The sequence below is a fragment of the Ascidiella aspersa genome, chromosome 6 (genome assembly GCF_963924565.1).
Source record: "Ascidiella aspersa chromosome 6, kaAscAspe10.2, whole genome shotgun sequence".
Classification (NCBI taxonomy): domain Eukaryota; kingdom Metazoa; phylum Chordata; class Ascidiacea; order Phlebobranchia; family Ascidiidae; genus Ascidiella; species Ascidiella aspersa.
The window spans coordinates 9,904,570-9,930,901 of record NC_139452.1 but is presented as its reverse complement, the minus strand read 5'-3'; the positions used below and the strand labels follow the sequence as shown (position 1 = coordinate 9,930,901).

The window sequence follows — 26,332 nt, the reverse complement described above, 5'->3', positions numbered from 1 at the left end:
TTATTTCAGACACTTTTTTGTAAAAACAATAACAGTAAACAAGGTTTCAGTGATTTCAGTTAAGATTTGTCGTTTGATAAAGACACACAATCAGATGTCATTTTTTCACACAGATAAAGAAGATTTGGCACAGAAATAAAACTAAAGCAAAAGGGCAAAAAAGAACTGAATTGGTTTCGTCGTTTAATAAATAAATAAGCCCGATGTGTGTTTTCCGTCTCATCAAGTAGAACTATTTTACATACGAACACCCGAACATACACAGTGACGAAAATAGCGGCGCGACTGGCGTCTGTTGCATACCATCACGACAACATAGGGAACATAGCAAGTGATCGTGATTCGCCATCGACACTGTAATTAGCGGCAACCATTATAGGCCTTCTTCAGGCCAGCTTCTTGTAAGGGGCGGTCAGACAGAATGTACAGGGCCGGAGAGTGACTGTTCGTGAAGGATAAAGGAGACTGTAAAATTAACCATCGGTTGAGTGTTATTTCAAGTTGGACTAACAAAGAAAGGATTTGGTCAGCCAACCGCGAAAATGGACAGGAAAGCATTTTTTCTTTGTTTCGTGATTGCACCTGTTTTGGGTAAGTAATTGGTAAAAACAAGTATTACGTCAGGATTTTGAAAAATAGTTTAAATGCAGCATTTTGCAATAAGCGTTAAGTTCAAATATATTTTTATTATAATGCTCATTTGGTGATCGGGTTATGTAACACAGTTTGTAATGCAAACGACAAAACGGACAAATACAGGTGTCTTACAACACAATACGTGTTATAATACAGCTTTTATCACAAAGGCAACTAAAAGTTGACTTTAACTATATACATATTTACAGGCTGCTGGAATTTAGGTCTGTGTAAATGAGGCAAGTCATCTTATTAAACCGTATTAGCGTAAATAGAAATACAGCCGATAGCAAGGCCAATCTTCCACGCCTCAACAAGAAACATGATTGCTTTTACGCCGCGGGGTATAAATGATTACTATCAACGACAAAACATATAACTTAAAAAACTCTTTGTTTTAACACGGCAAAAAAACAATTTAAAGTAAATTTTTAGCAAGTTTTTCGTTAACATGGCAGTAGTAACGACGAAAAACAGGCCAACACAGTTAGAAAGCGACAGTTTCCATTTGATCCAGCGTTTCTCAAACATGTTTTGCGGTGGCCCATATGCTAAGCGTAAGAATTCCAGTCAAGCTTTGGCGACCTAATTATCTTTACTGAACTTTTTGTAGGGCAGCTAGCCATAAGAATTTAGCATTACCAAGTTCTTCAATTGAAATGATAAAATTATCTCGATGATTATATATCTTCGTATTGCTTGCTTTCTTTTCTGAAATTTTGAAAAAATCACACGAAGGGCCAACCTCATTAACTCTAACAATATAAAACAGTGGTTCTCAACCTTTTATGGCTTGCGGCACTCCTCAGAAATAACAAATAGATTGCCGCACCCTTCAAGATTTTTCCGTAAGTAAATCACTAGAATGTCACAATAAACGGAACTGGAGCAACACACATCAACTCTACACAGCATTAAGAAGTTATAAATGGATATATTCCACTCTAATCTTACACAAAAAGTTGTAAGAGCCGCTGCACCCCGGCTAAGAACCACTGATATAAAACTATACTGTAGTCGACTACCCCATCGAATCTATCGGTGAAACAATTTTGGGTCGCTGCCCAGTGCCCATGGGTTGAGAAGCATTGAATCCATCTAAAATTGCAGTAAATTTTGGTATTCTTAACCGTATATTGCAGTGAGCGGCCTGAGGTGCTACCAGTGCGATACGTCCGGCAGTGTTCCTGTTATGATTCCGGGTCTTCCGGCTATCCCCACCACCAAGCCCAAGAACCACTGTAAAGTGGTGACCTCTAATGAGTTGAAGGAGTGTGAGCCCAACGAGGACAAGTGCGCCGTCATCATCACCACCATCGAGCGTAAGTCAGCATTTAAATCTGGAGTTTCCAGCCTGTGAGCCATGGCCCCCTAGGGGGATTGTCAGGGTAAAAAACAGGCTTAACCATCACATTAATTGAATATTTGACAACTAATTAATGTACTATTATGTTTATTGTATGTCGTATTTCTATCATTTAATCAATCTTATCTACCGGTTACTGCATAAACCGTTTCTTTTTTATTAAAATGACGTTTCTTAATTTTTTCATAAGGTTGAAAAATTAGGGGGGAAATTTATCTCTTAAAATTTTCAAAGCGAGCCACGGTGTAAAATTCTTAAAAATTCTCAACTACGTATCGGGACCCTTGATCACAGCACCCCGGTTGAGAACCGCGGTGTACCAGGAGTGTAATACATTCGCCTGGGAGGAGGCGTGACCATGTCTATGGGGGCGTTTTCTTGTTAAATTGCGAAAGGCCAAAACACTAAAATTGCGGATTTAATATCACACGACTGTATGCTTTCGGAGAAGAATGCATTTGAACATTTTTAGGGCAATTAAAACAGTGAAGATGATTGATTTTGTCCACTAATTAGGCCTATATCGTTTTTCGTAAAACATCTGTGACGATATTACTTACGTCGGGTATGCAAGGTTTGACGGGGCCATTTTGTGGAGCAATTCTTTAAGTATACTATAACTTTGTTAGTTATGTTGTGTTTAATTTACATTCGTTATATTATTCTTAACTATTACAATAGACATTTTTATAGTACATTTATATCTCGACACACTATTGAACTATATCCCCGTTCAAAATCAATGAAACGCAACTTTTTCAAGGCGTTTGTCTCAGCATGTAATAAAGCATATGTTGGAAGACATGATTAACAAACATTTTCTATCTTGAACAGTCATTCCAACCATAGCAACGGAAGTGCTGACCAGAACTTGCCTTACGTCGCCGAATGCTCCTAACTGCATCGAAACCAACGATACAAAGGCCTGTTCGTGCAATACAGGTTAGTGGGGCTCAGAAGCTTTAGAAGCGCGAATGCATTAAGAAGGATAGCTAAATACAGGGCGTGGTTTGAATGCGAATCGTCGTGGTTAATGTCAGATCATCTCAAAGTAGGCTACAATTGTCCCACATAACGCAAAACGCCAACACCCTGAATTTCATTATAAATTGTTGAGAAATAGCAAACAATGCTCTGTTTAATATTACTAAACAAACTAATAATAAGTGTTCGTTAACCATTAATAAGTGTTGTTGTGTAGCAGGTTAAATATCGTGATTTACATAAGGTAACTATGCCTTCTAAATGACATCAACATTAAGTTCCGGTTCCGGTTCGAAGCAATTTAAAATCACAGTTCGCATCCAGTTCAGTCTGAAAATCCTAGGAACCGCAGATCTCTTAATCGTTCTACTGAAAACATGTTTTTTCAAGAAAGGCACGTTTGAGTGCAACACATTTTGCAAAATACGTTTCCAAAGCACGGTGCTTTTATCAAGGGTCACGTTTTCTCGCATGCAGAGCAGCGTCGAAAATACATGATAAGACAAAGTCATTTATAACTTCGGCCGTCCAAGGGCGTCAACGACCGATCAACTGCATTTAAGGACCGAGATAGTAATCTGTACTTTTTCAGAAAACGTTTCTGTTGAATCAAATGCAGGGCGTATAGATTTGCTTTCCTTTTGGCAAGCCGTACGGACTGTTTGTTCTTCTTAGTCTTTCCACATCCTTTTAAATCGGGAAAGACATAAGGTTTCTATTGTAACGTTTTGAATTGTTTTTATTGTCTGATCGATTCTTAAAAATTATTTCAATGCAAAACCAGTAAATATTATTTAGTATGTGTAGTGTTTGGGCGACTCTGAAACAGTTGCCATTAATGCATATAGCAAATAAATATTATTGATAACTTCTGTATTAAAAATTAGAGTTGTTTTGGCGTACTTTAGGCTTTCAAGGTTTGATTTTAAAAGTGCTGTTAAACAAAAAAGTGAATAGGATATATGGAACCTTAAAACTACACATACACAATTAAAAAAAAAGTCTTAAATTAAAAAAAGGTTTCATCTGAGGTTTCCCAATTTGTTTGAGGTCGTTAAGTTCTATTCAAATTACACAAATAAATCTATCGTTAGCGCAGTAGCCCACTTGGAAAAATGCAACGCGACAAATCAACATTTTTTCGACTTAAGCATTTATCGGACCCCTAGGTGGAATGCACTACGTTGGAATAAGTAAAACGTTTTCGGTTTAAAGTTAACCAATTCGTGACACTTATTCGGATTTACCCTCAATTTTTTTGTTTTGTCCGTGCTCTTTTGCCATATAGACTGGCAATTCTCTCATAGGAATCCCTACACGTTCGACAAAAATCGTGACGGGGAATACATCATGCTTTTTAGTACAGTGGATAATTGAAAACAGTGTATGCTAGTATATGTCGAGCAATAAATGCAAATACACTCTCGAGCAATAAATGCAAATTGTTTTTTAATTTTAGTTTGCAACTTCTGCGGTACTCACTCATATATCAGAGAAAACACTAAAAAAATACAAAATGTAGTAAGATGCATTGCTTACAAATTTAGCTGCCCACATGTCAACACTATCTTACGTTTTTCTTCATATGTTGCTCAGTTGCTGGATACTGTAATGAAAAGAAATAATACGATCAGCGCCATCAAGCAATATAGGTGCAGAAATATGGGTGATTCATCAATATATATAAAGTTTGGCAGACGGTGCCACGGCTTTTAATATTTATTGACAGATGTACTTCAACTCTTTACGGTAGGGGTGTCCAACATGAGGCACGCGTGCCAAATGTAACACGCGACCAAACAACTACTTCTGATATTATGACATTATACTGTTTTTATTTTTTGTATAAAATCGCTTTAAATGTTAGAAAAAAAATAGTTGCGAAACTTTGGCACGGGAAGATGTTTGGCATGTTTGAGTTGGATACCCCTGCTTTACGGCAAACTGCTCCTTTCACAGACGGATGCAACAACGCGGTCACACTTCCGAGCATCAGTACGACCCTTTTACCATCGACTACACCCATCACAACATCAACCGATCAAACCTCGACGACCGGGGGCCCGCCCTCCACCGTGACGTCGAGCACCCCTGCCATGACGTCACAAACAGTCGGAGCCACAACGACGCCCACTAGTGGCGCTACTAGGTGGAGTGGAAGCGCCGTGCTCGTAATGCTGACGATAGCTTTGACGTTCCTTGGTGGAATGGTTGTGTGATCAGCGACACTCTCAGGAAAAATAAATAAGGAAAAATATTATTCAGAATGCAACTTGTTTGCCGAAGACAATTTGCAGCAAACAGCCGGGCACGTTTTCAACACGTTTTAACCGCGATTAAATAGTTGCTTGGCGTTTTTTAATATAAACAGCCAGGCTCGTTTGTTTCCCACAAATTTGTATCTTTGTTGTTTGATCACGTTGACGTGAATTGTACACTCCTCATATCCATTTCTAAAGCATTTCGCCATTATGTAATGTCACCGGTACATTTTCAACTATCTCCATGTGCCTACATCAAGTCATAAGGTTATACAGTAGTATAATGTTCGAGCTTTCATTGTTTTTCGTTTAATGCTGGCAAATGTAGAATTCAAGCCAAAAAGTTTAGAGGACCTTTACGTGAAGCATTTTTCTTTTCGTACACTTGTGTTGCAATTAGTCGAACGCGACAATATTTAATCTACACCTCTCAAAATTAAAACCTTGCTTAATTTTTATAATTTGGGTCTAACTCGGAGAAACAGACAAAACCAAGCTGCTTGAGCCAAGAAATATTTAGAATGACGTAAAAAACTTATGCTAAGTGTAAAAGTCAAGCTTTGGAATACTCGGCACTTTTTTCGCGCGATACAAAGCAAAACCAGTGTAGAAACGGTTCAGGTTTCCTGTAAGACGAAAATTGAGATTTAGCAAGTTGTACTTCATTAACAAACAAAAGGTTGCGAAGAGGGAAACATACCAATTTTATTTTAAAATAATTTTGCTAAATTTGATGACTTAAATCGCGTCCAATTAAGTGATTGTGCTTATACGACGCGTCGCGCCATTAATGAGCGATAAGAATGAAAAATGGAGCTACACCGAAAGGGAAATAACTTACTCTGTATTTGTACAAAGACAAGATATTTAAATCTATTGTGCCCGATTCGATGCACATGTCCAAGGTAAATTCGTAAAACGTTTATCGGGTTAATTCGAAAGAATTAGTCATGAAAAAGTTTCTGCAATACATTGGTAACTGTGTAATGCATCTATATTTTAAGTGCTTTTGCTAACATGTTAGTGGTCACTCTTTGTTCGCAAAACACTGCTTATTGAGTTTTCACTCAATTCGGTGTGTTTTGCGTGTCGGTGTGTGCTCTAAGGCGATTTAAGCCAATCCATATTCGATACAAATTTACTTGTATAACATAATACGTATTAGCGCATTTAACAATAAGATACCTGTAAAAACATGATCTCTATAGAATGTTTCACTGATTAGATCAATGTTTTACAACACGACGGTATATCCGTGTGGTGCAGCTTAACCGAACTATTTTTGTTTTCATTAATAAACAAAATAAAAAAAATAGTTTTCGCGATATTGCAGGCCGTACCAAAATACGTTGTTCAACAGTAGTAATTCGTTACTGCGTTCTATTAGCTGGCACTTCTTCCAGCCAACGCTTTAACAGGAAAGTGTGACGTATAGCAATATTAATGAAACGCTGCCCCTTATTGTGCAAACTGACACCGCAAACCAAATTGGGCTGAGATTTAGGAAGGAAAAGTTTAGAAATTTGACCTGGCTTAAATAATATACCAACGATTGTATTGGAACAGTGGCTACGGCAAAACTAACAAGTGCCACTGTTTATGTTACAGCACGTTAGGGTGTGACGATTTTTGCAGCGATGCAATTAAGAGAAGAAAAGTAAAGCATGAAGCGTTAAAACAAATATAAGCCAAATATTTTCAGTGATAAGATTAAAAACGTTGTGCTTGTTCGAAGTCTGATCCAAATTTGAAACTTGGGGTTGGCCCCCTCAGGCCAAGTCAAAATGCTAATCCAATTAGTAAAATTCTTGGTGATGCTGTGTCTTGTTCAAGGTAAGTGTATATTAATAATAATTAACTATATGTGAGTCGTTATTTCCAAGGCAATGTGAAGGAATTTTTGTACTGTTCTGTCTCTTTGTGCAGTCGAGGCTTTGCAGTGCTACAACTGCACGTCAGGATCATACTGGCCGAACCCGGACTGTTTCTTTGACCCAGCATTAAATACTCCTGTCCCGCTGTCAGAATGTGAGCCCACCCAGAAATTTTGTTCGGTTACTTACGTCCTGGAGACTGAAGGTAAGTTTGTTTTAATTGTTCTATAAACTTTTTGCGCTAACCAAAAAAACCGTCGAGTTTTTTGTATGTCACTGATAACTGGATGTACGAGGCCCAACAAATGCATGCAAGTGTCGCCTAATACAAGAACTGTTTTACATCTTACTATGGCTCAGTCAGGACTGTGTTCTCTGAACTCGACAAAGTCGGTTTGTTTGGCTGCATTTGAACTAGGGAAACGAATAAGACAACCTAAAATAATGTAGTCTTATTCGAATTGCTAGTCCAGCTGCATCCAAATAAGCTATAGCAGAGTACGATGTACGCTTGCTCATTAGCAAGTTCAGAATCAATCAGGCCTTACACTGTAAATCATAAAGTGAAATAACACATGTTAATAATTTGACCTAACATTTTCACATTATTACTCCCCTACGACTGATCGTTTATATCCAAACTATTTTGGTTATGGAAATAGCTGAAATACAGGGCTGATGCGGAGTTATAGGATGAAAACTAAGAGCGCGGACATTGGTTTCGACGAGGCGACTAATTTGGCTAGAGTCGGACTCAACTTGTGTTAGCCGATGCAGGACTCGGGTTTTAAACTGACTCAGTAGCCCTGAAAAGTAAATTTTGCTTTGCTTAGCATTCCAATACCATTTCTAATTATATTCGTACAGGTGAAACACTTGTAGAACGCCGTTGCAGCGCAGTTGAGGAAGACAAGGATATTGTAGAGGAGATAAACGACTTTGGCTACATCATATATTTCACCTGCAAACAAGGTGACGAATCTACCATACAAAGCACAAATGCTTTGCATGTTTAATTTATTTCATATTCTCCCTGTCGAATGACTGTAATGACCCTAAGGAAAATTAAACAATAAACCCTAAGGAAATTAAACAAAAGAGCGATCAGATTTAATTTACCAGCATCCCCTTAAGGCAGTGGTTTTCAACCTTTTTTTTTGCGACCCATTTTGACAACCCAACGCAGGTAACGACCCCCTCCAAAAATTTCGTTGAAAACCAAACAAAAAAACTTCGCGTTAGCCCTAGGTAAACATGATTCTGTATGAAATGAGATAATAAAATGTTTTTCTTTCATATGAAATAGCAATAAAACAATCAAATTATATTCTTATGTCTAGCAAATCTTACCTTGGTCTTAACAATCGTTTTTTAAATTTCCTCAGCATAGGCTAGGCTACTGTAGCAGTGCTTTTCAACCGGGTGTATTGTACACCCCAGGATGTACCAGGATTTTAAAGAATGTACCACTTTAAAGCTTGCCTTTTTCAGCAAGAAAATAAGGCGTTTCGAAGTAAATGGGAGAGAAACATTCCCAAATTAAAGAAGAATAACAGTGGCATTGCCTTCTTTGATGTTATTTGTTGTATTAATTAATATTTATTTTTAATAATTTCCTCGATCTATTTGCGGCTCAAATGCTTAAAAAGGTTAAGAACCACTGGTCTGGAGGGTACAATACATGGCACAACATCTATATTTAAGTGTGCATAGATCGTAAAATACTATATTTTATTTGTGACATAAAAGGAAAATATTTGTCTTTGTCACAACGGTTATATTTTTTTTTTGCAATACAGTAAGCAAATGTTTTAGCTGTATTTATTGAGTCTGAGGATAACTAGCATTCACGTTATAGTGATTGGTATTTAATTGTCGTCCTCGCTACCCCCAGAGAAAAGGCAAACGACCCACCCGGGGGGTCGCGACCACCAGGTTGAAAACCACTGCCTTAAGGTGTTTGCATGTCACTCAACCTGCAGCCAGACCCTACTTCCAAGCCAGTTTGAAAAGTTTGGCCTTCAGTTGCACTCTTAGCCGCGGCCGTAGACGGGCATTATGTTGGAAGTCGCCGTTTAGCCACAAACGGTCAGTCAATCCCGCAAAAACGTTAGTCGCGGTTTATTTACTGCAGCTCAAGTTTTATCAAATGAAATGCAATATAGCCGCGCAAATAGTATGTTTCTGACCGCCAATAAATTTTAGGTTATGTACAAATATTTTTCGCGTAATATCAAAAGTTTTCAAGCTGACCCCCACCCACCTTCGTTAGGCGTAAAACGAATCTCAACAACACAAACTCATAGCTTATTTAAAGTTGTTGTTTTTTTGGTTAGGTATGAAAGAACGCATGTGTTTTTTTTTTAAGATGGCTGCAACGGAGAAGACAAGAGGGTAGCGGTTCTATTCGAGGGAAACTCCGGTAATCGGAGCACCGGCCTTCCGTCCTTTGTCAGTCAACTCTCGCTGACTCTACTTGCAGCCTGCTACGGAGTATTCGCCTTCTTCTGAATAGAAGCTCAGAGCACAACACGCACCTTTAACCAAATTATAAAGGCGGTTAAAAGAACCAAGCTGTACATCCATTAAGCACAGATATTTTAACGGGTTGGCGGGAACGTAAAAGTATTCCATATTTACGCAGCCCTGTTCCATGTTTTTTGGCCGCCACAATTTTTTCCCCATAGCCATCGTTTGTGTAGGTCGTGACTTGTTTTCAAATGACTGAAAACATATCGCGCAGGCTTTGTTACAAATAAACACAATTGAAAGCAAAGGGACATTTTAACTTTTGCCCCGGTTGCGGCCTTTTCGGTATACATAACACAAATTTACAATTTGTCTTAATTGACAGATGTACATTATGGTTGTTATTAGCACACGACACCGTGAAAAGCATTAGTTATTTTTAAATAAGATTGACAATGGATATGACTCACATTCTGTAAATCAAAATGACCTTATCTGACTTTAGCTTATGTGGTCCTTCAAAAAAATCGACGTATGGTTATTTTCAGTCAATTAGGTCAAAGATATTTTGTTTATCTTCTGTTTCGATACCATTTTTCGGCGCCTTGTCCGTTCATGCTTTTATAATAGTTCAGCGTTCAGTATTTATAATATTTATTTGGTCGTTTTTATTTTGGGGTGACTTTCAATTGCGGCGTATTATACAGTTAATAAAAGATGCATTGTTAAGCTCTGAATATTTTAATCCTATATTTTGGTTCCTTTATTTCGTTGCGAAATTTGTTTAGTTACATTTAATTAGGAACAAATATGTATTTGGTTATATAGAACAGCATTTTAGTAATTTAAAAAAAACATTTCAAATGCTTACATGCAAAAGACAAACAGCTTTTCATTTACAATGGAAAATTTAAATAAGTACCGTATACGCAGAAAATAGGTATGAAATTAAATTTCGGAAAGTATATGTTTTATTTATGTATATGTTTTATTTTTTCTCAAGGGATGCCTAATATGCTTAGATATAGGGCAGGGGTACTTAAACTGGGGTCAATGGACCCCTTGGGGTCCGTGAACTAGTTTTAGGGGGTCCATAAAGGCCTAATTGAAAAATTAGTCTATATTCAAGGACCGAAATCAGCAGATTTATGTAGTCTGTTTGTATTGTGATGTCAATTTATGACGTCATTTTTTAATTTTTTTGACTACCGTGATCCACGCTAAGCAAAAATTTCCAGCGGTTAGCGGTAAAAAAAGTTTAAGAACCCCTGATGTAGGGTGCGCAGCAGACTACATAAGAAGCCTTAACAGGTTACCTGAACCCTTCATAAAGGTATCAAACCCCTATGTTCTAAAGACAATGTAAGTCGTCCTGTCCGTCATTTTTCCCTTTATTTTAACAACTAACGGACTTGACTATCGTACATTACTCCGGGAACTGTGTTTTATTTGATTCTCATATCGCTCATAAAGAATTATAAACTATCTTTGGGAAGATTTTCCTTAGTATGATGAAACGCCTTAAAATTATTGTCCGTCCTACAAATTGAAGAGCTTATGTTAGGTCAGTGCTCCACACCCGATGTTCCGCAAGACCATGCCAGGGGTGCCGCGACCTTTCCGAAGGTATTTACCTGCGTTTTTAATTACAGCAAGGTCGACATTTTAACCTTACGCAATAATCCATTATGTAACTTACAAATTTTCCTTAATATTTAAAACTAAAACCTGTGTTACGTTCAAACGCAGAGTCGAAAGTCGAATTTTAAACAGCTTTTTAACTAGCTCAATAAAATGAATAGCCTATAAATCTGGCTCCAGCAAATGTTTTCGAACCACGATAAAATAAGATTTAAAATCGTCTGAAAAAACCTAAACCTGTCGGACTGAGACCTAAAGTTGATTGGAATAAGGCCTAAACGGACAAAATAATCCCTAAAAATGTAAACAGATGGTATGGCATTGAATGTTTTCGTGTCGCCGTTTCGGCACTCTAATTTGAAGGGCGTTTATTGCGCCGCTGTTTTGGCATTGGGTTGTTTTCCCCTGTTTGTTTGTGGTGGGGAATGGGTGGGGTGGAAGATTAAGTTAGGGTTGGAATTTTTAGTGAAGTAGGTGATGAATTTAAGGGTGGAGTTTGAGGTTTGGTATTCTGACAAGCTAGGATTTATTCCGATTTATACGTTATTATACGACTAAAGGTTTTACTTCTAATTTGGTGTTATTTCGAACTGTGTTTTATTCCAACGTTGATGTTGTTCTTATTTCGGTCTTATGGCTGGATCTCCCTTTGGTCGTCTTAAAATGTTTCAGGAAGACCGTAAAACCGTAAAATCCGAAGATAAGAGAAAATAACGTTAAATTTTCGGCGCCTTTTGCGCGTTTAATCGCAAATCTCTCATTTTTCTCTTGGGTATTTCTTTTGTTGTCTATTGTCGATTTTCAAATGTTTTGCAGTTGTGTCGTCCAATATTTTGAGCTCTATTTGTGTGTCGCAAGTGAAAAAAGGTTGCGGAACACTGTATTAGGTTGTCAATCCATCAACGAATTTACAGAGAAGTAAAAACTCTAATAGGATTAGTTAACTTTTGTTTAATAAATGCAACATTTGAATTATTAGTGGTTGAACGTAAATGAATAAATCAATGTAGAGCAAGCAATTTTTTTCTTCGAAAGACCATTTTTACAAACGCAACGGTGGGTGTATATTCAGAAATGATTCAAAATGATATTTTGGGAATATTTATTTCAATGGTACTTCTTTGCAAAAAAAAGGCAGAAATAAAACCAAAATTGAAAAAAATATATTTTAATTAGAACGTTATCAAAAAAGTTCACATCTAAAGCAGTGATTTGTCAACCGGTCTTCACTGGTGTTAAGTGACAGATTATTTAATGTTCCGCAAGAAATTGTGGTAATTTGTCTAATTTTTTAATAACTAGTTTTAAATAATGGACGTCAGTAATTTTGCTTTATCAAAGTATATACTATGTTATATTTATTAGGTCTAATGCTTAAAAAAATTGGAACATCTGACCTAAAGGCGAATACTATAACAGGAAATCATTTAAAAGAAATACAACAATGGGTTTTAGTTTTTTTAGATTTACAAATGTGACGCAATAACTGATGTAAAAGCTATAACCTGCGGTGTGCTTTGCTAACCCTGGAGCAATTGCCTTCCTCCCATTGTCAGTCAACTCTAAAGGATAACAGGGGCTCTATTTTGTTGCTTACATAGAAAGACTAACCTTTTAATCTGTTTATATTGGAACAATTGTACCAATTTTTCGTCAAGCTTCAGTTTGCGTAGATTGAAATAACTATCGAGGCCCACTTTCAAGAGGGACCTTTAGTCCGTAAATGCCAATACCCGAGTTAATTGGCTCTGAATTAGTTAATTGATCGTAATATTAACTCTAATTTTTCTAGATTTTGATTTTATTACCAACTATAGCAAGGGTTCCCAACCGGGGTAGTCATACCCATTGGGGTACGAGATTGAACATCAAGAGTTACGAAAATCCTTGGACCACAAAGCAGATTTTTGCGGTATCTTTTGTACCTTTTATTTTAAAAATGTAAATGATATTATGCCATTACAGTCTTTGCTTTGAAAAAGGCTTGAGTATAATCGAACCATCGTTTGATCGAAGCACGCAACATCTCACTGAGAGGTGACAAACAAAATAACTGACATTTAATTTCTTTCCGATTTTTGCATTTCGTAGTAAAATACCGGTTTAACTTTTAATTGAGCTATAAAAGCAGTGTAATTTAACAATATATATGTGACAAATTCCATCAGAATTTTGTGGGGGTACGAAGAACGCTCTGACCTGAGAAAGGGGTACGAGCGGCAAAAAAGTTAGCAAATCCCTGAACTACAACATGATAAATGAAAACGTACACTTCTTACGGCGCCCCAGCATGAAACCGACTATAAATCTAACAACAATTTGAATAAATTTATTTGTGAATATAACAGAAACCCGCACTTATCATAAAGCAGTATCAGTACACCCTATAATTAAAATACGATAGATTAAAAAATGTGAAACCACACTCTTGTTATGTAGTTTTGTCAAACGTAGGTGCGCCACATGGATTTTTGAAGTGATAAGACTCCTAAAATGTTTTGCATTATGCGAAATCAACAACAGTAGACTATATGATAGGTTCCGGAAGGAAAAAGTGATTCTAGTTGCTGAAGAATAGGGCATCAAATTACCATTGTGTGTCAACTGTTCGCCTCATCTTTCAGAAAAAATTCCGGTGTGTTTATAAGGCAAAAGTTTATCTACAGACGTTCGGTAAACAGCTGTGTAAACCTACAAGATATCAAAAATACGTCGAGAGAATAATCCGCATCAGCCTTGTCTCTCGCAAAGGATGCTCTTTAAGGCAATATTCGTTTTGATAACAACTCATGCTTTATCAGGTACGTCTATGTATAAATAAATTTATGAATGCTTCTAATAATAAAATAGTTTGAACGCAATGGTAATCTATTTTTGTTGTTCGAAGTTAGTGCGTAAAGCATCAGAATTAATACTTCGATCTAATCAACCTAGCCACTGCATAAAAACAAAAATTTAAATTTATAAAACAGGATTGTGACTTATGTTTGGCAAGGGTAATAATGTTCGTTGTGTGGATTTTGTGATGTTTAATTTAATGTAGCCATTGGCCATTTTATCCAACTTTTAAAATGTTCTAATTGCGATGTTTGCTTTTTTGCGCTTCGTGCAAACTTTCCGTCTGATTTGGTGCAACCACTTAAGTAATTCAATGGCCTTCACATATAGAGCAAGCTATGTACTAAACTTTTTTGCGAAGCTATGTACTAAATTTATGTATAAAGTATTTTTGTAACTAAACAAATTGGCCGCTTTTTATCCATTATATAGTATGTTCGTTCGAAAACAGAACGCGTTTGCGGTAACTGTCGCTTGCTTGTTTTCAGGACTCGCACTGCGATGCTATAACTGCACCTCGGAGCCGAATCATCCCAACCCAGACTGTTTCGGCGAAGCGACTGGTCTAGCAACAGGTCTGGTCGAATGTAGCGGCCTGGACATTTACTGCTCAACCATCTACTTTATGCGCACCAACGGTTCGTCAGTTTTCTTAACCGTTGCAAATGTCTACCTGCATTACCTAATTGAGTTCGGGTTGTATTTTGTATTTAGTCTTCTTTGAATTGCCAAAAATTGGTAGAGTATAGTTTTCTGGTTAGCTGCTTGACACAGTTGTGGCTATTTATGTTTTCGCATTCACCGTGCGGTATTTCTGTTGTAACATTTTCGTAACCGCAAGCATTGGTGAAAAGCGAAAACCTACGTCAATAATATCTTATCACTAAAATATTTTATGAAAAGAAAATCATTGCTGAAATGATAATAACTTGTGGGCAGTTGTTCATCACTCTATTATACCTCGAGGTCTACAACTTGCTAAGAATAAAAATAAAACAAAGCAAAATCAAACGTGCTTAAAAGGGATTTGAAAAAATCGATGCATTGGAAGGGTATATCAAGTTACACTATGATTGCGTTTTCGCATGTTGGATAAATTGTGGGAAATTTTGGCGGAAGCACGGGAAACAATTGACTGGATGGCCGTGTAGATACCGCGAACATTATGAGAAGCCTTTGCTGTACTTATGTCAATGCTGATGTGCTTCATCTGCTTCAGTGAGGCTCATTTGGCTTATGTTAGCAGTTTTTGTAACAAACTGTGTGTGTCTATAAAGCAACACGTTATTAGTCAACTTATTTGCAATTGTATAAGGACCGTTTTAAAATCAAGGCTGAAGAAACACAGTATCCTTTTGTTAACCGATGTCTTCCTGTTTATTTTTTCAGTTGGGACAATGGTGATACGGTCGTGTGACTTCAAAAAGCAGGAAGCCAAAATTGTTGAAGAAATTGCTGAGGGATACGCTATCTATTCAACTTGTTCATTTGGTATGATACAATCAAAAATCTCGTTACATTGACCAAAAAGCTATATTGTGATAGAACTATGTGTGCTGTGTAGTATTTTCACCAGGTATTATAGGTGTTTGCATAGCAGAAAATTGTAGAAACATACCATAGGTTATATTGTTTAATTTTTTCGTAAAATTACTTCCCTACTGTACGGCATACAGTTTTACAATTTTCCTACTACGGCATATCGGTATAGAGTTTATAACGATGGTACTAACTCATATATTGCGCTCGTATTAAAAAAAAACGTGACAATGTAGTCTTTATAAATGGCCGTATTTATCTAATGTCAGTCTAACTCTATGATAAAGTCGGTCATTGTACATAGTAATATCCATAGGAAAGAATAAGATCTAAATCGCGTGAAATGTCCGGAATGTGATTGTCATAGGAAATGGTGGATTTATATATATAAAAAAAAACTTTTTTGCTTTATTTACCTGAAAAACGTTGCGTTTGGACGTTTCAGATTTGTCAATTTAAGGTCGTATTGACGTACAGTGACTTCGTTTAGTATCCGACATATAGAACGACTGCACATTTTCGGCCAAATATACCTAATACCGGAAAAAAACACGAAGCGTTCCACTTGTCTAATAAAAAATGCAATAATTTTTCAGACGGATGCAATGGAGACGATAGAAGTGTGATAATAATCCGGGTTGGCAACCTAGGTTACCCAAGCGCTGGCCTCCCGTCTTTTGTTCTTCAACTCTCACTGACACTGCTAACCTCTCTTTGCGCCATACAGCTTTGAAAAATCGGAAAAAAAGCTCAACAGAAAGTAGCTCAGCTTCGCCAGGAATAGTACGCTGCCTGCGAAATCGTTGGAAATAGACTGCTCAGAAGGGCCTTTTCATAACGGCCACATTACCTTATATGTGAGTCGTACACTGCAATATGTTCCATACACCACTGTTGTTAACCTAGATCACGAAAAAAAAACTCATGCAAAAACATGCCTAATTTGAGGTTACATGAACAACCCCGTTTTTATTTTAAGCAATCGTTTTTAAACAAGACAAATTTCTTATTTTGCCTTGCACAACAGCACTGCTCAAATATGCGAGTGTTTTAGCTTTTCATTTAATGATCTGGTTTGTTGTTTGAAAAGCTTATTTTCCTAGCGTTATTTGGTTCATCAGAACATTTCAGTGCAAGTGGCGACATTTCGTTTTATAAACAACCTTACTACGTGAGGCAAGTTGTTTTATCATTATAAAGCAAATTCAGTTTGCAATTGTAATGTATTTCGAATTCTGTTTTGACAATTTGTTCGAGAAAAATTGTCCATTTTTATAGAAATTGAAAACCATTCGGAAAATTACACGCGATAGGCATTTGTAGTCTTTCAGATCACAAGCTTAGGCCTAACAGTTCTAGGGCGGTGGGCAAATAAAACCGTAATGATATTTCGCAGTCAGCAAGATCAGGCAAGATATTTGCTCAGTAAACATTTGCTATAAAACACGTGATGGAGGTTTGTTGCTCTTGGCAATGGTCTGCGGCATTCAAATAGTCGCGATCACAATTAAAAGTAGTTTGTGGATTGGAGAAACCTTGACGAAATAACCAGACCACCAAACCCTCATGCAATGAATTGATCATTGATTCGCAATAAATCCATATAGAGCGTTTGAAAATGTTATTCACACAAAGCAATCAAGCCTCCACGACTAAAAAGAGCAAAGGTCAAAAAACAGAGGGTCGGCAAACGAATTTCGGATCGCTTGATTCATATTCAACTGGGTTACGAGAAATTAAAGGTTAACGGTTTTTCATTTTTACGGTAAATGAGCACCACGTTTTCGATTTACCACGTGGTTGAAGCAACGCGCTCTGTTTAAGTTGGCAAATAAATGACGTTTGTGAGTGATGAATGTTTGCTAAAAAATACATAATTATAAAACATAAAATGGCAGTGCGATATGTATTTTGTTTAAATAAAAAGACACTGAAAAATATTGTGCTATAAGGTAATGTTGTTGCGACATAACTTCTGGATATTTATTTAGAGCGCGAAGCAGTGTGTCAAAAAACTAATAAATTGTGGGTGAGCGTTTCTATAAGGTAAAGCAAAACTAAAATTCTAAAATCCACCGTTACAGAAAAAGTTCGGGGTTATTTCTCTTGCTTGCTCTTCGGGTGGTACACGGACTTTTCGATGGCGTCCATGCGGTCCGAGTACTCGAGTTTGGACGGGAAATTTGTACACTCAAAGTCGGGATGGGCGCGCACGTATTCGAGGTAGTCTGGGCAGCCAGGGAAGATAACGTTGTCGGCCACCACCACACTGCCTTCGTGCAGCAAGCCAAGCTCCTCCATTGTCATTAAGTCGCGTTTGTAGAGGTCCTTGGCGTGGTCGATGAAGACCAAGTCGAAGCTCGACACGCCGGTCTTGCGCGAGATCGATGTTAGAACCTCACCACTGTCGCCCTCCAGTATCTGAGTTATGGCAGCATTGTAAAAAAATATGTGAGTGTGAGTTATTAGGTGTAAAAAGTGTGAGAGGGAGTTTTTAGGTGAGAGGCTTATCTTGAGGGCACTCCGGTAGCGGTTTTAAAGTGAACTGTATTTAAGCAAAATGACTTGATTTATAGTATAATGTTTGGGTTTAATAACGTGACTAGAGCAAATTACTTTGTTGTGTTTTTTTTGGTAATAATTTGACTTCAACTTAAGATTTTAGGACAAAACACTTGTTGTTGACTAATTATTTGCCCCGATCTTGAGTCATTAGGACAAGCCAATTATTCTTGACTAATAATAATTTGCCTTGAACTTAAGAGTCTTGGAACATAACAATTATCTTTAACATTATTTTTTGGAAAATGCTAACTTAAACTTAAGTATCGGTTAATGCATTTGACTAAAAAATACCGACTTAACTTGGACTTAAGTTATTCGCACATGTCACTAAACTTGTTATAAGTGTTACGTAGAAGTTTTTTTAACATTCTCGTAAACGTGGTTCGTTTCCCTGTATATTTAGTTGACAAGTAATCAATTACTTTTTACTGAGTTTTCCGCAATTTTGTGAACAATCGAGCGAGTTAACCGCTTTTAATATTTCAACATCTGTATTGACGCCTATAGGATTTTTGACTCGACCTAATGAGGCATTTTACTGACCTCCGCGCGGAATGTATATAATTTGCTTTAATGCCACTTACATTTCGAGTGAATGGTGAAGTTCGAGATGTGGTTTAGGGTTAGATAAAAGGTTGTATAATAAACAGTACTGACCTCCACACGGTCCTTCATACCGGCGAAGGCGACCACGGAGCGCGAGATCTCGGCGTTAGCCGGGTCGAACTCAACACTGTACAACTTTGCGTCGCCTTTCAGCAAGCGAGCGATACGCAGCGCGCTGTAGCCGGCGTAGGCTCCCAGTTCTAGAACGTGTTTCGGCGAACATTCGAGAAGCAGTCGGTCAAGGATCTGGCCCTTGACGTCGCCTACGTTGCTAGCCCTCCGCTCTCGTTCGTGGCAGTAGGTGTCGATTGATCGGATGACGTCATCCACGTTGCCTTGCTTTGCGCTGACGCGCACGTGCTCCCAAATCCGCTGCGGGATCGGATCCACTTCCATGTCGTATTTTATGTTTTATTGCAGTTTGGCGCCCACTAAGGCCCCTTACGGTAGAGTACAGTCGATGTTTGTGCGGTTCCAAAAGTTAGCTTAGGTCAATAAAGCGATTTCAATAGTTTCACAGATTACAACACCTTTGTGCCCTTCTGAACAACAAAATAGATTGATTAGTTTGCTGCTTTCCTTTGGAACGTCAGTTCCTTGTTTACAACGGATTTCATTTATGTTCTAGTTTTAGAGATGTAAAGAGTACATACATATCTTGTTCGGCAACTCCGTTCCTACCAAACTGGTTTAAGATCGCCAAGGACTAAACCTTAAAGTCCGTGCGAGTAATAAATCCAACAAAACTTATTTAATGATACAAATATTTCAGCCCTGTAGCCTTTGCTTTTTTCTGACAGTTCTTAAAAAACGAAGCCTCAATAACACGCAAAATCGTGAAGCGTTCCTTATTAAAAAAAAAAAAAAAAAAACTCAAACGACAGTTGACGCCAGTTTAACACGTTTCAACACAAAAGTTCCAGTTCAGCTTCGGTTCAACCATTGTTATTTCAAAACCGGTTTATAAAGTTCCAAGGAATCAGAATAATTGTAACTCGTATTTAATTTAAGTTTCGTGACGTACTAAACAACTAGCAGCTCATTATTCAAATATACGAAAAAAGAAAAATCAACGCTTCATTTAATTTATATTCTTTTATATATTTCATTTAATTTATATTCTTTTTAATAATTTAGAACATTGCATAATATTGATTTTGTAATATACAAAGTGTGACATCATGCTAGGGTGAACCATTTTTGACAGGTTCGGGTTCGGTTAAGGTTCACCTTTTTCATAAAATTCGGCTTAGTTTCGGTTAGGCTCCTTAAAATGTTACGAAAAACTGCTCCAAATTGGTTCATAAAGTTTCGGTTTGGGTCCCGCGCTTCACAAGATTGGAGTTTACCCCTCACAAGTTTGTACAAGTGTATTTTGTATCTTTTCACGATAAGCCCAAGGGCGCTCGCTATAACACTATCGTTTAGCAATGCTTTTAAAACCTATTTTTTCTAATCTGTACCAAGAACTGCAAACCTTGCGCACTCTCAAAATACCTTCTAATATTGCTCACATTTTGCATGATGCAAGCATTCCTTACATATCAGAATCGGTCAATGGCTGGCAATAACAGTTCCGGAAAGCAACTTAATCAAGTCAAAACGCAAAACGCCTTTATACACCAAAAACTGATTGTAAAGGTTGGTTGCGTCTTTACGACAGCACGCTAAGCAACTATTTCAAACACTGCTAAGTGTTAATGCATCTTAAACACTTGAACAACAATCTTAATCATGGGTTAAGCCACACTACTAATTTGCTACTTCCAGTCGTTGCTTTACCAATCGATGTTTTTGCTGCTTGATTGAGTGACGGTCAGAGACTCGCGGTCATAAAATCAGAGAAGCAGAACAAGCCGCTGCTGTGCACAGCAGCTCATAAAAGCAACTGATGTTTGTCGTTGTTACTCTTGTATCAAACTTCTGAAAAAAAGTCTATACTTGTGGCCTTAAGGCCTAACTTGTACGACGTGGTCAACGTAATCAAGTTTTAATTGATTTTTTCGGCGACCCAACTGGCTGCTTTAGTCAAACGGTGTTGCTTTTGTAATTTGCCCACAACCTTACCTTGTCTAACAGGCTTACCTTGTTTGTTCAGTGTTCATGCAAACAAATCAAATCAGAAACGCGTTGCACTGAACTGACTCATTGAACTGTCGACGTATGTTGACCAGTCGTCGTAATAGGTTTGTATATTTTAACAGGGAGACATGACCACCGTACTATCTTAACTGTCATTGCATTTCAAAGTGCACACTGTCAGGTCGCTTATAGATTTATTGTACTTTCACACAATTCAGCATAGTTCGCTTTCAAAAAAATAGGTTACATCCCAGTAAAAACACGTGTTGCCAGTAAGGACTGGTTTTCAGTATAATTCGGATACGACTAACGTTGCAGTAAAAGCGAATGCGTTGGGGATTAACTTGTGAGTTAACGAGCAGGTTGCTGGGAAAAGGAAATACGCCAGACCGTTTACAGACCCTTAGCATACGCACAACGAACACAGTAAATAGCAAATACAGACGCTGGGTATCTACAGGTTATCCTGTACATTAATGTTGGCGTTTGTATGAGGGAACCAACAGGCCCCTTCTTCTAAAAACTCTAAGAAACACAGGTAGGTATAGATGGACTCGAAAAAGTTTAAGTTATCACCTGGATAAAACGCACTAAGCAGACTGCTCAGGTAAAACGTTGGTTAGGTTGATTGAAAAAATCAAACTTTCAAACATCCAAATACTTTACTAAGTCATACTTTCAAACAAATTGTAGAGTTTTATCATTAGCTGGCAAACCACTTAACTGCTGTCTTCTCGAAATGTCAATTTTGTAAGGTGTTCTGAGGCATTAACGCGGTTTTTTACCTAAACATAAACTGTTTAAACCAGGGTGGTCCAAACCCAGGCCCGCGGGCCACATGTGTTTACAGGATTTTACTGTGACTAAAGGTTAACGCTTGGACCTTTCCAACGTGCAATTCTAACCAAATATAACTAGTTAAAAACATTCTACGCTTATAAATGCAGTAGGCCTATTCTGTTTTGTCAAAAACGCAATTTTTTCGCGCTTCGCGCGCACCATTTTGCCAGCAGTCTCATTATCACATTACTTTTTGACGATGCTTTCTATCGTCATCTTTAAACATTTCATGCCCCGACCTTACGAAAATCGTTAATCGCTCCTGGCACGCATGTCGCATATATAGCCTGCTTTATGTGGCCCGCGAAGAATATCAAAGAAAATTGTGGCCGGCGAAGTATATCAAAGAAAATTGTGGCCCGCGATGCTGTCAACCTTGGACCACCCTGGTTTAAACGATGAAATGTGGAAAATCTCATGTACAGTGCTAATTCTCATGAACAGTGCCGAACGCAACACTATCTTGGTTTATTTATAATTTGCAAACACTCAAACAGTTTCCGGTATAGGCAGTGAAGCATTATAGTAAATGAACTACTTTATAGCTACTTGAAACTGTATGTTTTAATACTAGTTATATTGTTGCCAATTACATTAGATAAGCTAAACAAAACGTTGCCATCAATTTATTTCGCACAGTTAAGCCTCCACGACACACTTACAGTTTTGTCAATAGAGTTTGTGGAAATGCAGCGTCAATCATTCTGCCAGCGTTTTAACTACTTTTCGCCTTTGCTTTAGCATTTGCAGCCTAGTTCGGTCTTTGAAATCTGGAAGCGCCCACAAAACATAAATAACATTCACAAAGATCAATCTTAGTTGTGGCCAAGTGGACCAATTGGGAATTTTGCTGTCGTTTTAATGATTTTGCTCAAGTGTATATGCAATATGCATACTCTCGCACATAGATCATTGTGAATTTGGTTGACGTAATAATATAGTCATCTCACAAAACAGTTTAGTATGCTGCTTTGAACACGTTGGTTAGATGGTACTGCTGTAACCGTTAGGCATTCTTTCCACTTTGGGATAAGGACGTTTGTCTTTCTCGCTAAAATAACATGGTGAACACCAAGTTATAAACAAAGCCTAATTGTGTATTTCAAATACTCAAATGTTCCTTGATCGTGACGTCTTATGTGTGTGACGTCATATTTACGATTTTTTATGACCCACAAAGGGCGTATTTAACGAAAGCCGATAACCATAAAACGTGCGATGTTAAGCACAACCCGTGATAATGCTTTCGTTTTAGTCAAGCTTACATAGTAACAAAAGTTAAATAAACCAAACTACTAAACAGAAATATTTAATTCCAAGAATAGACGCCATTGATATTTTCTGTATGGAATACCTTAGCCGAATAACAATTTCCTCGATAAGTATTATAATTTCTCGTAAACCCGTTCTGAATACAGTGATGTCGCCATATGGTGGTCAGAACAGCTTTCAGAAGCCGCTGCGAATTCTGTTATTTTCACATGCAGTGGTAAACATTTTATTCGGAACATAATTAAATTAAAAAGTTTCAGGTGGCCACAAACAGAAGATTTGCACATTACGTTGTTTGTTTTTTCTGCAATGAATTTGATCGTTATTACACTTGTTGCCTTTTACACAATTAAAGAAAAAAATGTTAATTGGCTGATTAATGCCACGTTTCACATTTTTAATTTTTCTTACTTTCTAGAGGATTTTTCCGTGATACTTTGACCCCAACGGTTACCCTTTTTGTTCATACTTCTGTTTTTTCTATGTCTTTTACGACCCTTTATTACGTTGTCGAATCAGAAACTGGGGTTAACAACACGTAAATGATGTGTCTCCGAGATTCTATCGGTTTAAACGTTTCGGTTCAAAGCCAAACAGAAACTAATGTTTTGATGTTATAAAGCTTATAATCCCTGTTCTATTCATGATACGTTTAAACTAAATGATTTTAACTTACCAAAATTTGTGAACCACAAATTTTATTTGGTATCTTTCGAGACATTTCAAGAAAGACCACGTGAACAAACGGAACTTTTTTTAACCAAATCAGGTTAAATAGTGCTTTTCACGTGACAAATGTGTGATTAATTCAAATTCCATAGCTGTTTCAAGCGATCTTTTTACGAAGGCGAAATCAATTGTGTCTCACCCACAGCACGTGACATATCACACGTGGTGTTTTCGCTTGTTTGCAAACTCGATTAATGAATGGAAAAGTAAACGATGACCCGGCGGTCTTGCTATACTTAGGATTTAGGTCAGCATTTTTTCAATACAAAACCGCGCCTGAATTTAGCCGAATAGTGTTTACATAGGCTTTGTGGCGCACAGCGGTTTCTCATTACCAACGCCTTTGTTGAGGGGAGAGTATATTTTCCCCGGTTGAAAAAATGACCACGATCACATGATCGTCTGCCAGTACCTTGTCGTTGTTTGCCCGGACAAACAGACACGAATCGACGTAGCACGCGATACTGCTAGAAGCCATCAGGGCCAAACCAACACAGTGTTTGTGAACAAACGAATTCCTGGTTGTTGGACGGACTTGGGCGACTGTAGCTGAAAGCCTATAGTTGCTCACGTTACATGTTGCAGGCTAAAGTTGTAGAAACTTTCGAAGGTGATGGCCACGAAGACCTTACCTCAAAGAATTTTAAAATACGTCAAGGAAAAGGCGAAGAGGGGTGATGTCGCAAGCGTGTTAGGCGCCATCGACGAGTATTGTAATACGAACGAGCCCGCAATGAACGTTGGAAGCATGAAGGGAGAAATCATCGAACGGCTCATCACGGAATGCAAGCCGAAATATGCGCTCGAGCTAGGTACGTACGCGGGCTACAGTGCGCTAAGAATTGCAAGGGCACTAGGTGAAGCCGGCAGACTGTACACAGTTGAGTCTGACGCCCGTCACGCCGCAGTGGCGAAGGAAATGATCGACTTCGCAGGGCTACAAGGCCGGGTCACGGTGCTGGTTGGCAAAGCGTCCGACGTGCTACCAACCATCACCAAAACGACAGGGGTGAAAAGTTACGACTTTGTTTTCCTGGACCACTTCGGCGAGTCTTACAAAAAAGACCTGATTAGGCTCGAAAAGCTGGCACTGCTGCGAGCTGGGACTGTGGTGGTGGCCGACAACGTTATTTACCCCGGTTGCCCGGACTATGTTAAATACGTGCGCAATAGCCCCAAGTACGACTGCACCACTTACCCGTCCTTGATCGCCTACATGAAGAACATGGCCGATGCAATGGAGAAGTCCGTCTTCAAAGGTTAAACTTGATTAGAAGGTTAAATTAAATGGACCGTACAAAGAGCTAAGACTCTGGTAAATTGGTGGCCGGGAAAGGTCAGTGGCGAAATTTCAGACTGATAGACGTAACCTTCTAAGGGAAAACTTCCAAAGACGAATGTGTGTGCAATTGTGCATTTTTCAAAACGCTGACACAAATCTATTTTTCAGTAATGACTTAACCTACATTGATTGAATCACAATGGTTGATGTTGTAGTAAGACGTAGTTAGAATGCCACAGTGTTGTAAACAAATCATTTTGAAATGGCTTAAGTCCCGGTCAAGTCTTTTAAAAAATAACTTAAGTCCAAATAAAGCTCTTTGCAAAATAACCTAAGTCTAAGTCTAAGTCACGTCTTTATGTCAATTTCAAGCCAAGTGCTTGTCACATGAATTTAACGATAAACTATCAAAATTAGTAAACTTGTCTGATTTTGAGCAAATTTATAAAAAAGGCTTCGTTAAAACACTTCATTTCAACCAATTAAGTCATTTGTCCAATAGACTTAAGTCAAGTGAAGCCATTTTGCCCAAAATACACAAGTGCAGCATGTCATTTGAAAACAGCGACTTAAGTACATTAAGGTCAAGTCACTGACTTGAGTTATTACAACACTGCAATATCAATTAGCCGATAAGTATGGGCAGTTTTACTACGTCTTAAATTAGATTGCTAACACAATAAAGAATAAAAACGTGAGACTCATCATTCGGTAAAACAAATTTTTGACCCACTTTGTATTTGCAACCTGCTTGGTTTTCGTGGCTTGCATGCATCGCATGATTGAACGCCGTTACTGCGCCAAGCAATAAATGCTTGAATGGCAATATAAGAACCCTACAGTCGCCATAATGGAACAAATGCTTTCCTGGCGTAAATAAGTCCTAACGTGTGACTTTAACGTCTTGTTATTAAACAGGTCCTAAGCAATTAATGCAGGGTAGAAATATTTTTAAGATGCAAACCATATTAAGCTGTACAAAACTTAAATCTGAGAGTTAGAAATAAGACTTCATATTTGTTTTTATTAATATTTGTCTTTCGTTGAATAGAAAACATGTTTTTGTTGTTCAATAATCTCGTTTGTACACTTTGTAGTGCTAATAAAAAGTAGTCCCGGGGTGGGAAAACTTGTTGGGTAATCCAGACATTTGCTAAAACCAGAAACACACCAGCGAGCAGCAAATCAGTATATGGCGTTAATAAATAGTAAACACTGCTAGTATATTATTAATCGGCTGGAAAAGCACAATTTTAGAGATGCTTGCTTTGCGAAAAAAAAGACACTTTCAAAATAGACGATATTAATAACACGTTGTAGTATATAGACTTGATATTATGTGAAACAA

At 37.8% G+C, this 26,332-nt stretch overlaps 2 protein-coding genes and 1 pseudogene across 2 annotated transcripts; 2 read left to right on the top strand and 1 right to left on the bottom strand.

Moving 5' to 3' along the window:
* The first annotated feature begins 372 nt into the window (after nt 1-372).
* Nucleotides 373-5,681, top strand: LOC146139609 (uncharacterized). Its single transcript, XM_083392365.1, has 4 exons — nt 373-591; nt 1,779-1,958; nt 2,837-2,944; nt 4,946-5,681. The coding sequence occupies exons 1-4, from the start codon at nt 543-545 to the stop codon at nt 5,203-5,205; spliced, it is 597 nt and encodes a 198-aa protein (XP_083248491.1). The 5' UTR covers nt 373-542; the 3' UTR covers nt 5,206-5,681.
* Nucleotides 5,682-16,836: 11,155 nt separating this feature from the next.
* On the bottom strand, nt 16,837-19,244 carry LOC146139608 (catechol O-methyltransferase-like). Its single transcript, XM_083392041.1, has 2 exons — nt 18,831-19,244; nt 16,837-18,029 (listed from the first exon to the last, which is right to left on the bottom strand). The coding sequence occupies exons 1-2, from the start codon at nt 19,173-19,175 to the stop codon at nt 17,706-17,708; spliced, it is 669 nt and encodes a 222-aa protein (XP_083248167.1). The 5' UTR covers nt 19,176-19,244; the 3' UTR covers nt 16,837-17,705.
* A 4,881-nt stretch (nt 19,245-24,125) lies between these two features.
* Nucleotides 24,126-26,117, top strand: LOC146139607 (catechol O-methyltransferase pseudogene; annotated as a pseudogene).
* The last annotated feature ends 215 nt before the right edge of the window (nt 26,118-26,332 follow it).

What these genes read in the sequence shown, in the direction of transcription:
- LOC146139609 (XM_083392365.1), top strand. Translation starts at nt 543, where the DNA reads ATGGACAGGAAAGCATTTTTTCTTTGTTTCGTGATTGCACCTGTTTTG. An exon ending in CATCATCACCACCATCGAGC is followed by an intron (nt 1,959 to 2,836) that starts GTAAGTCAGCAT and finishes TATCTTGAACAG; the next exon opens with TCATTCCAACCATAGCAACG. An exon ending in GGCCTGTTCGTGCAATACAG is followed by an intron (nt 2,945 to 4,945) that starts GTTAGTGGGGCT and finishes CTCCTTTCACAG; the next exon opens with ACGGATGCAACAACGCGGTC.
- LOC146139608 (XM_083392041.1), bottom strand. Translation starts at nt 19,175, where the DNA reads ATGGAAGTGGATCCGATCCCGCAGCGGATTTGGGAGCACGTGCGCGTC. An exon ending in GTATGAAGGACCGTGTGGAG is followed by an intron (nt 18,030 to 18,830) that starts GTCAGTACTGTT and finishes GCCATAACTCAG; the next exon opens with ATACTGGAGGGCGACAGTGG.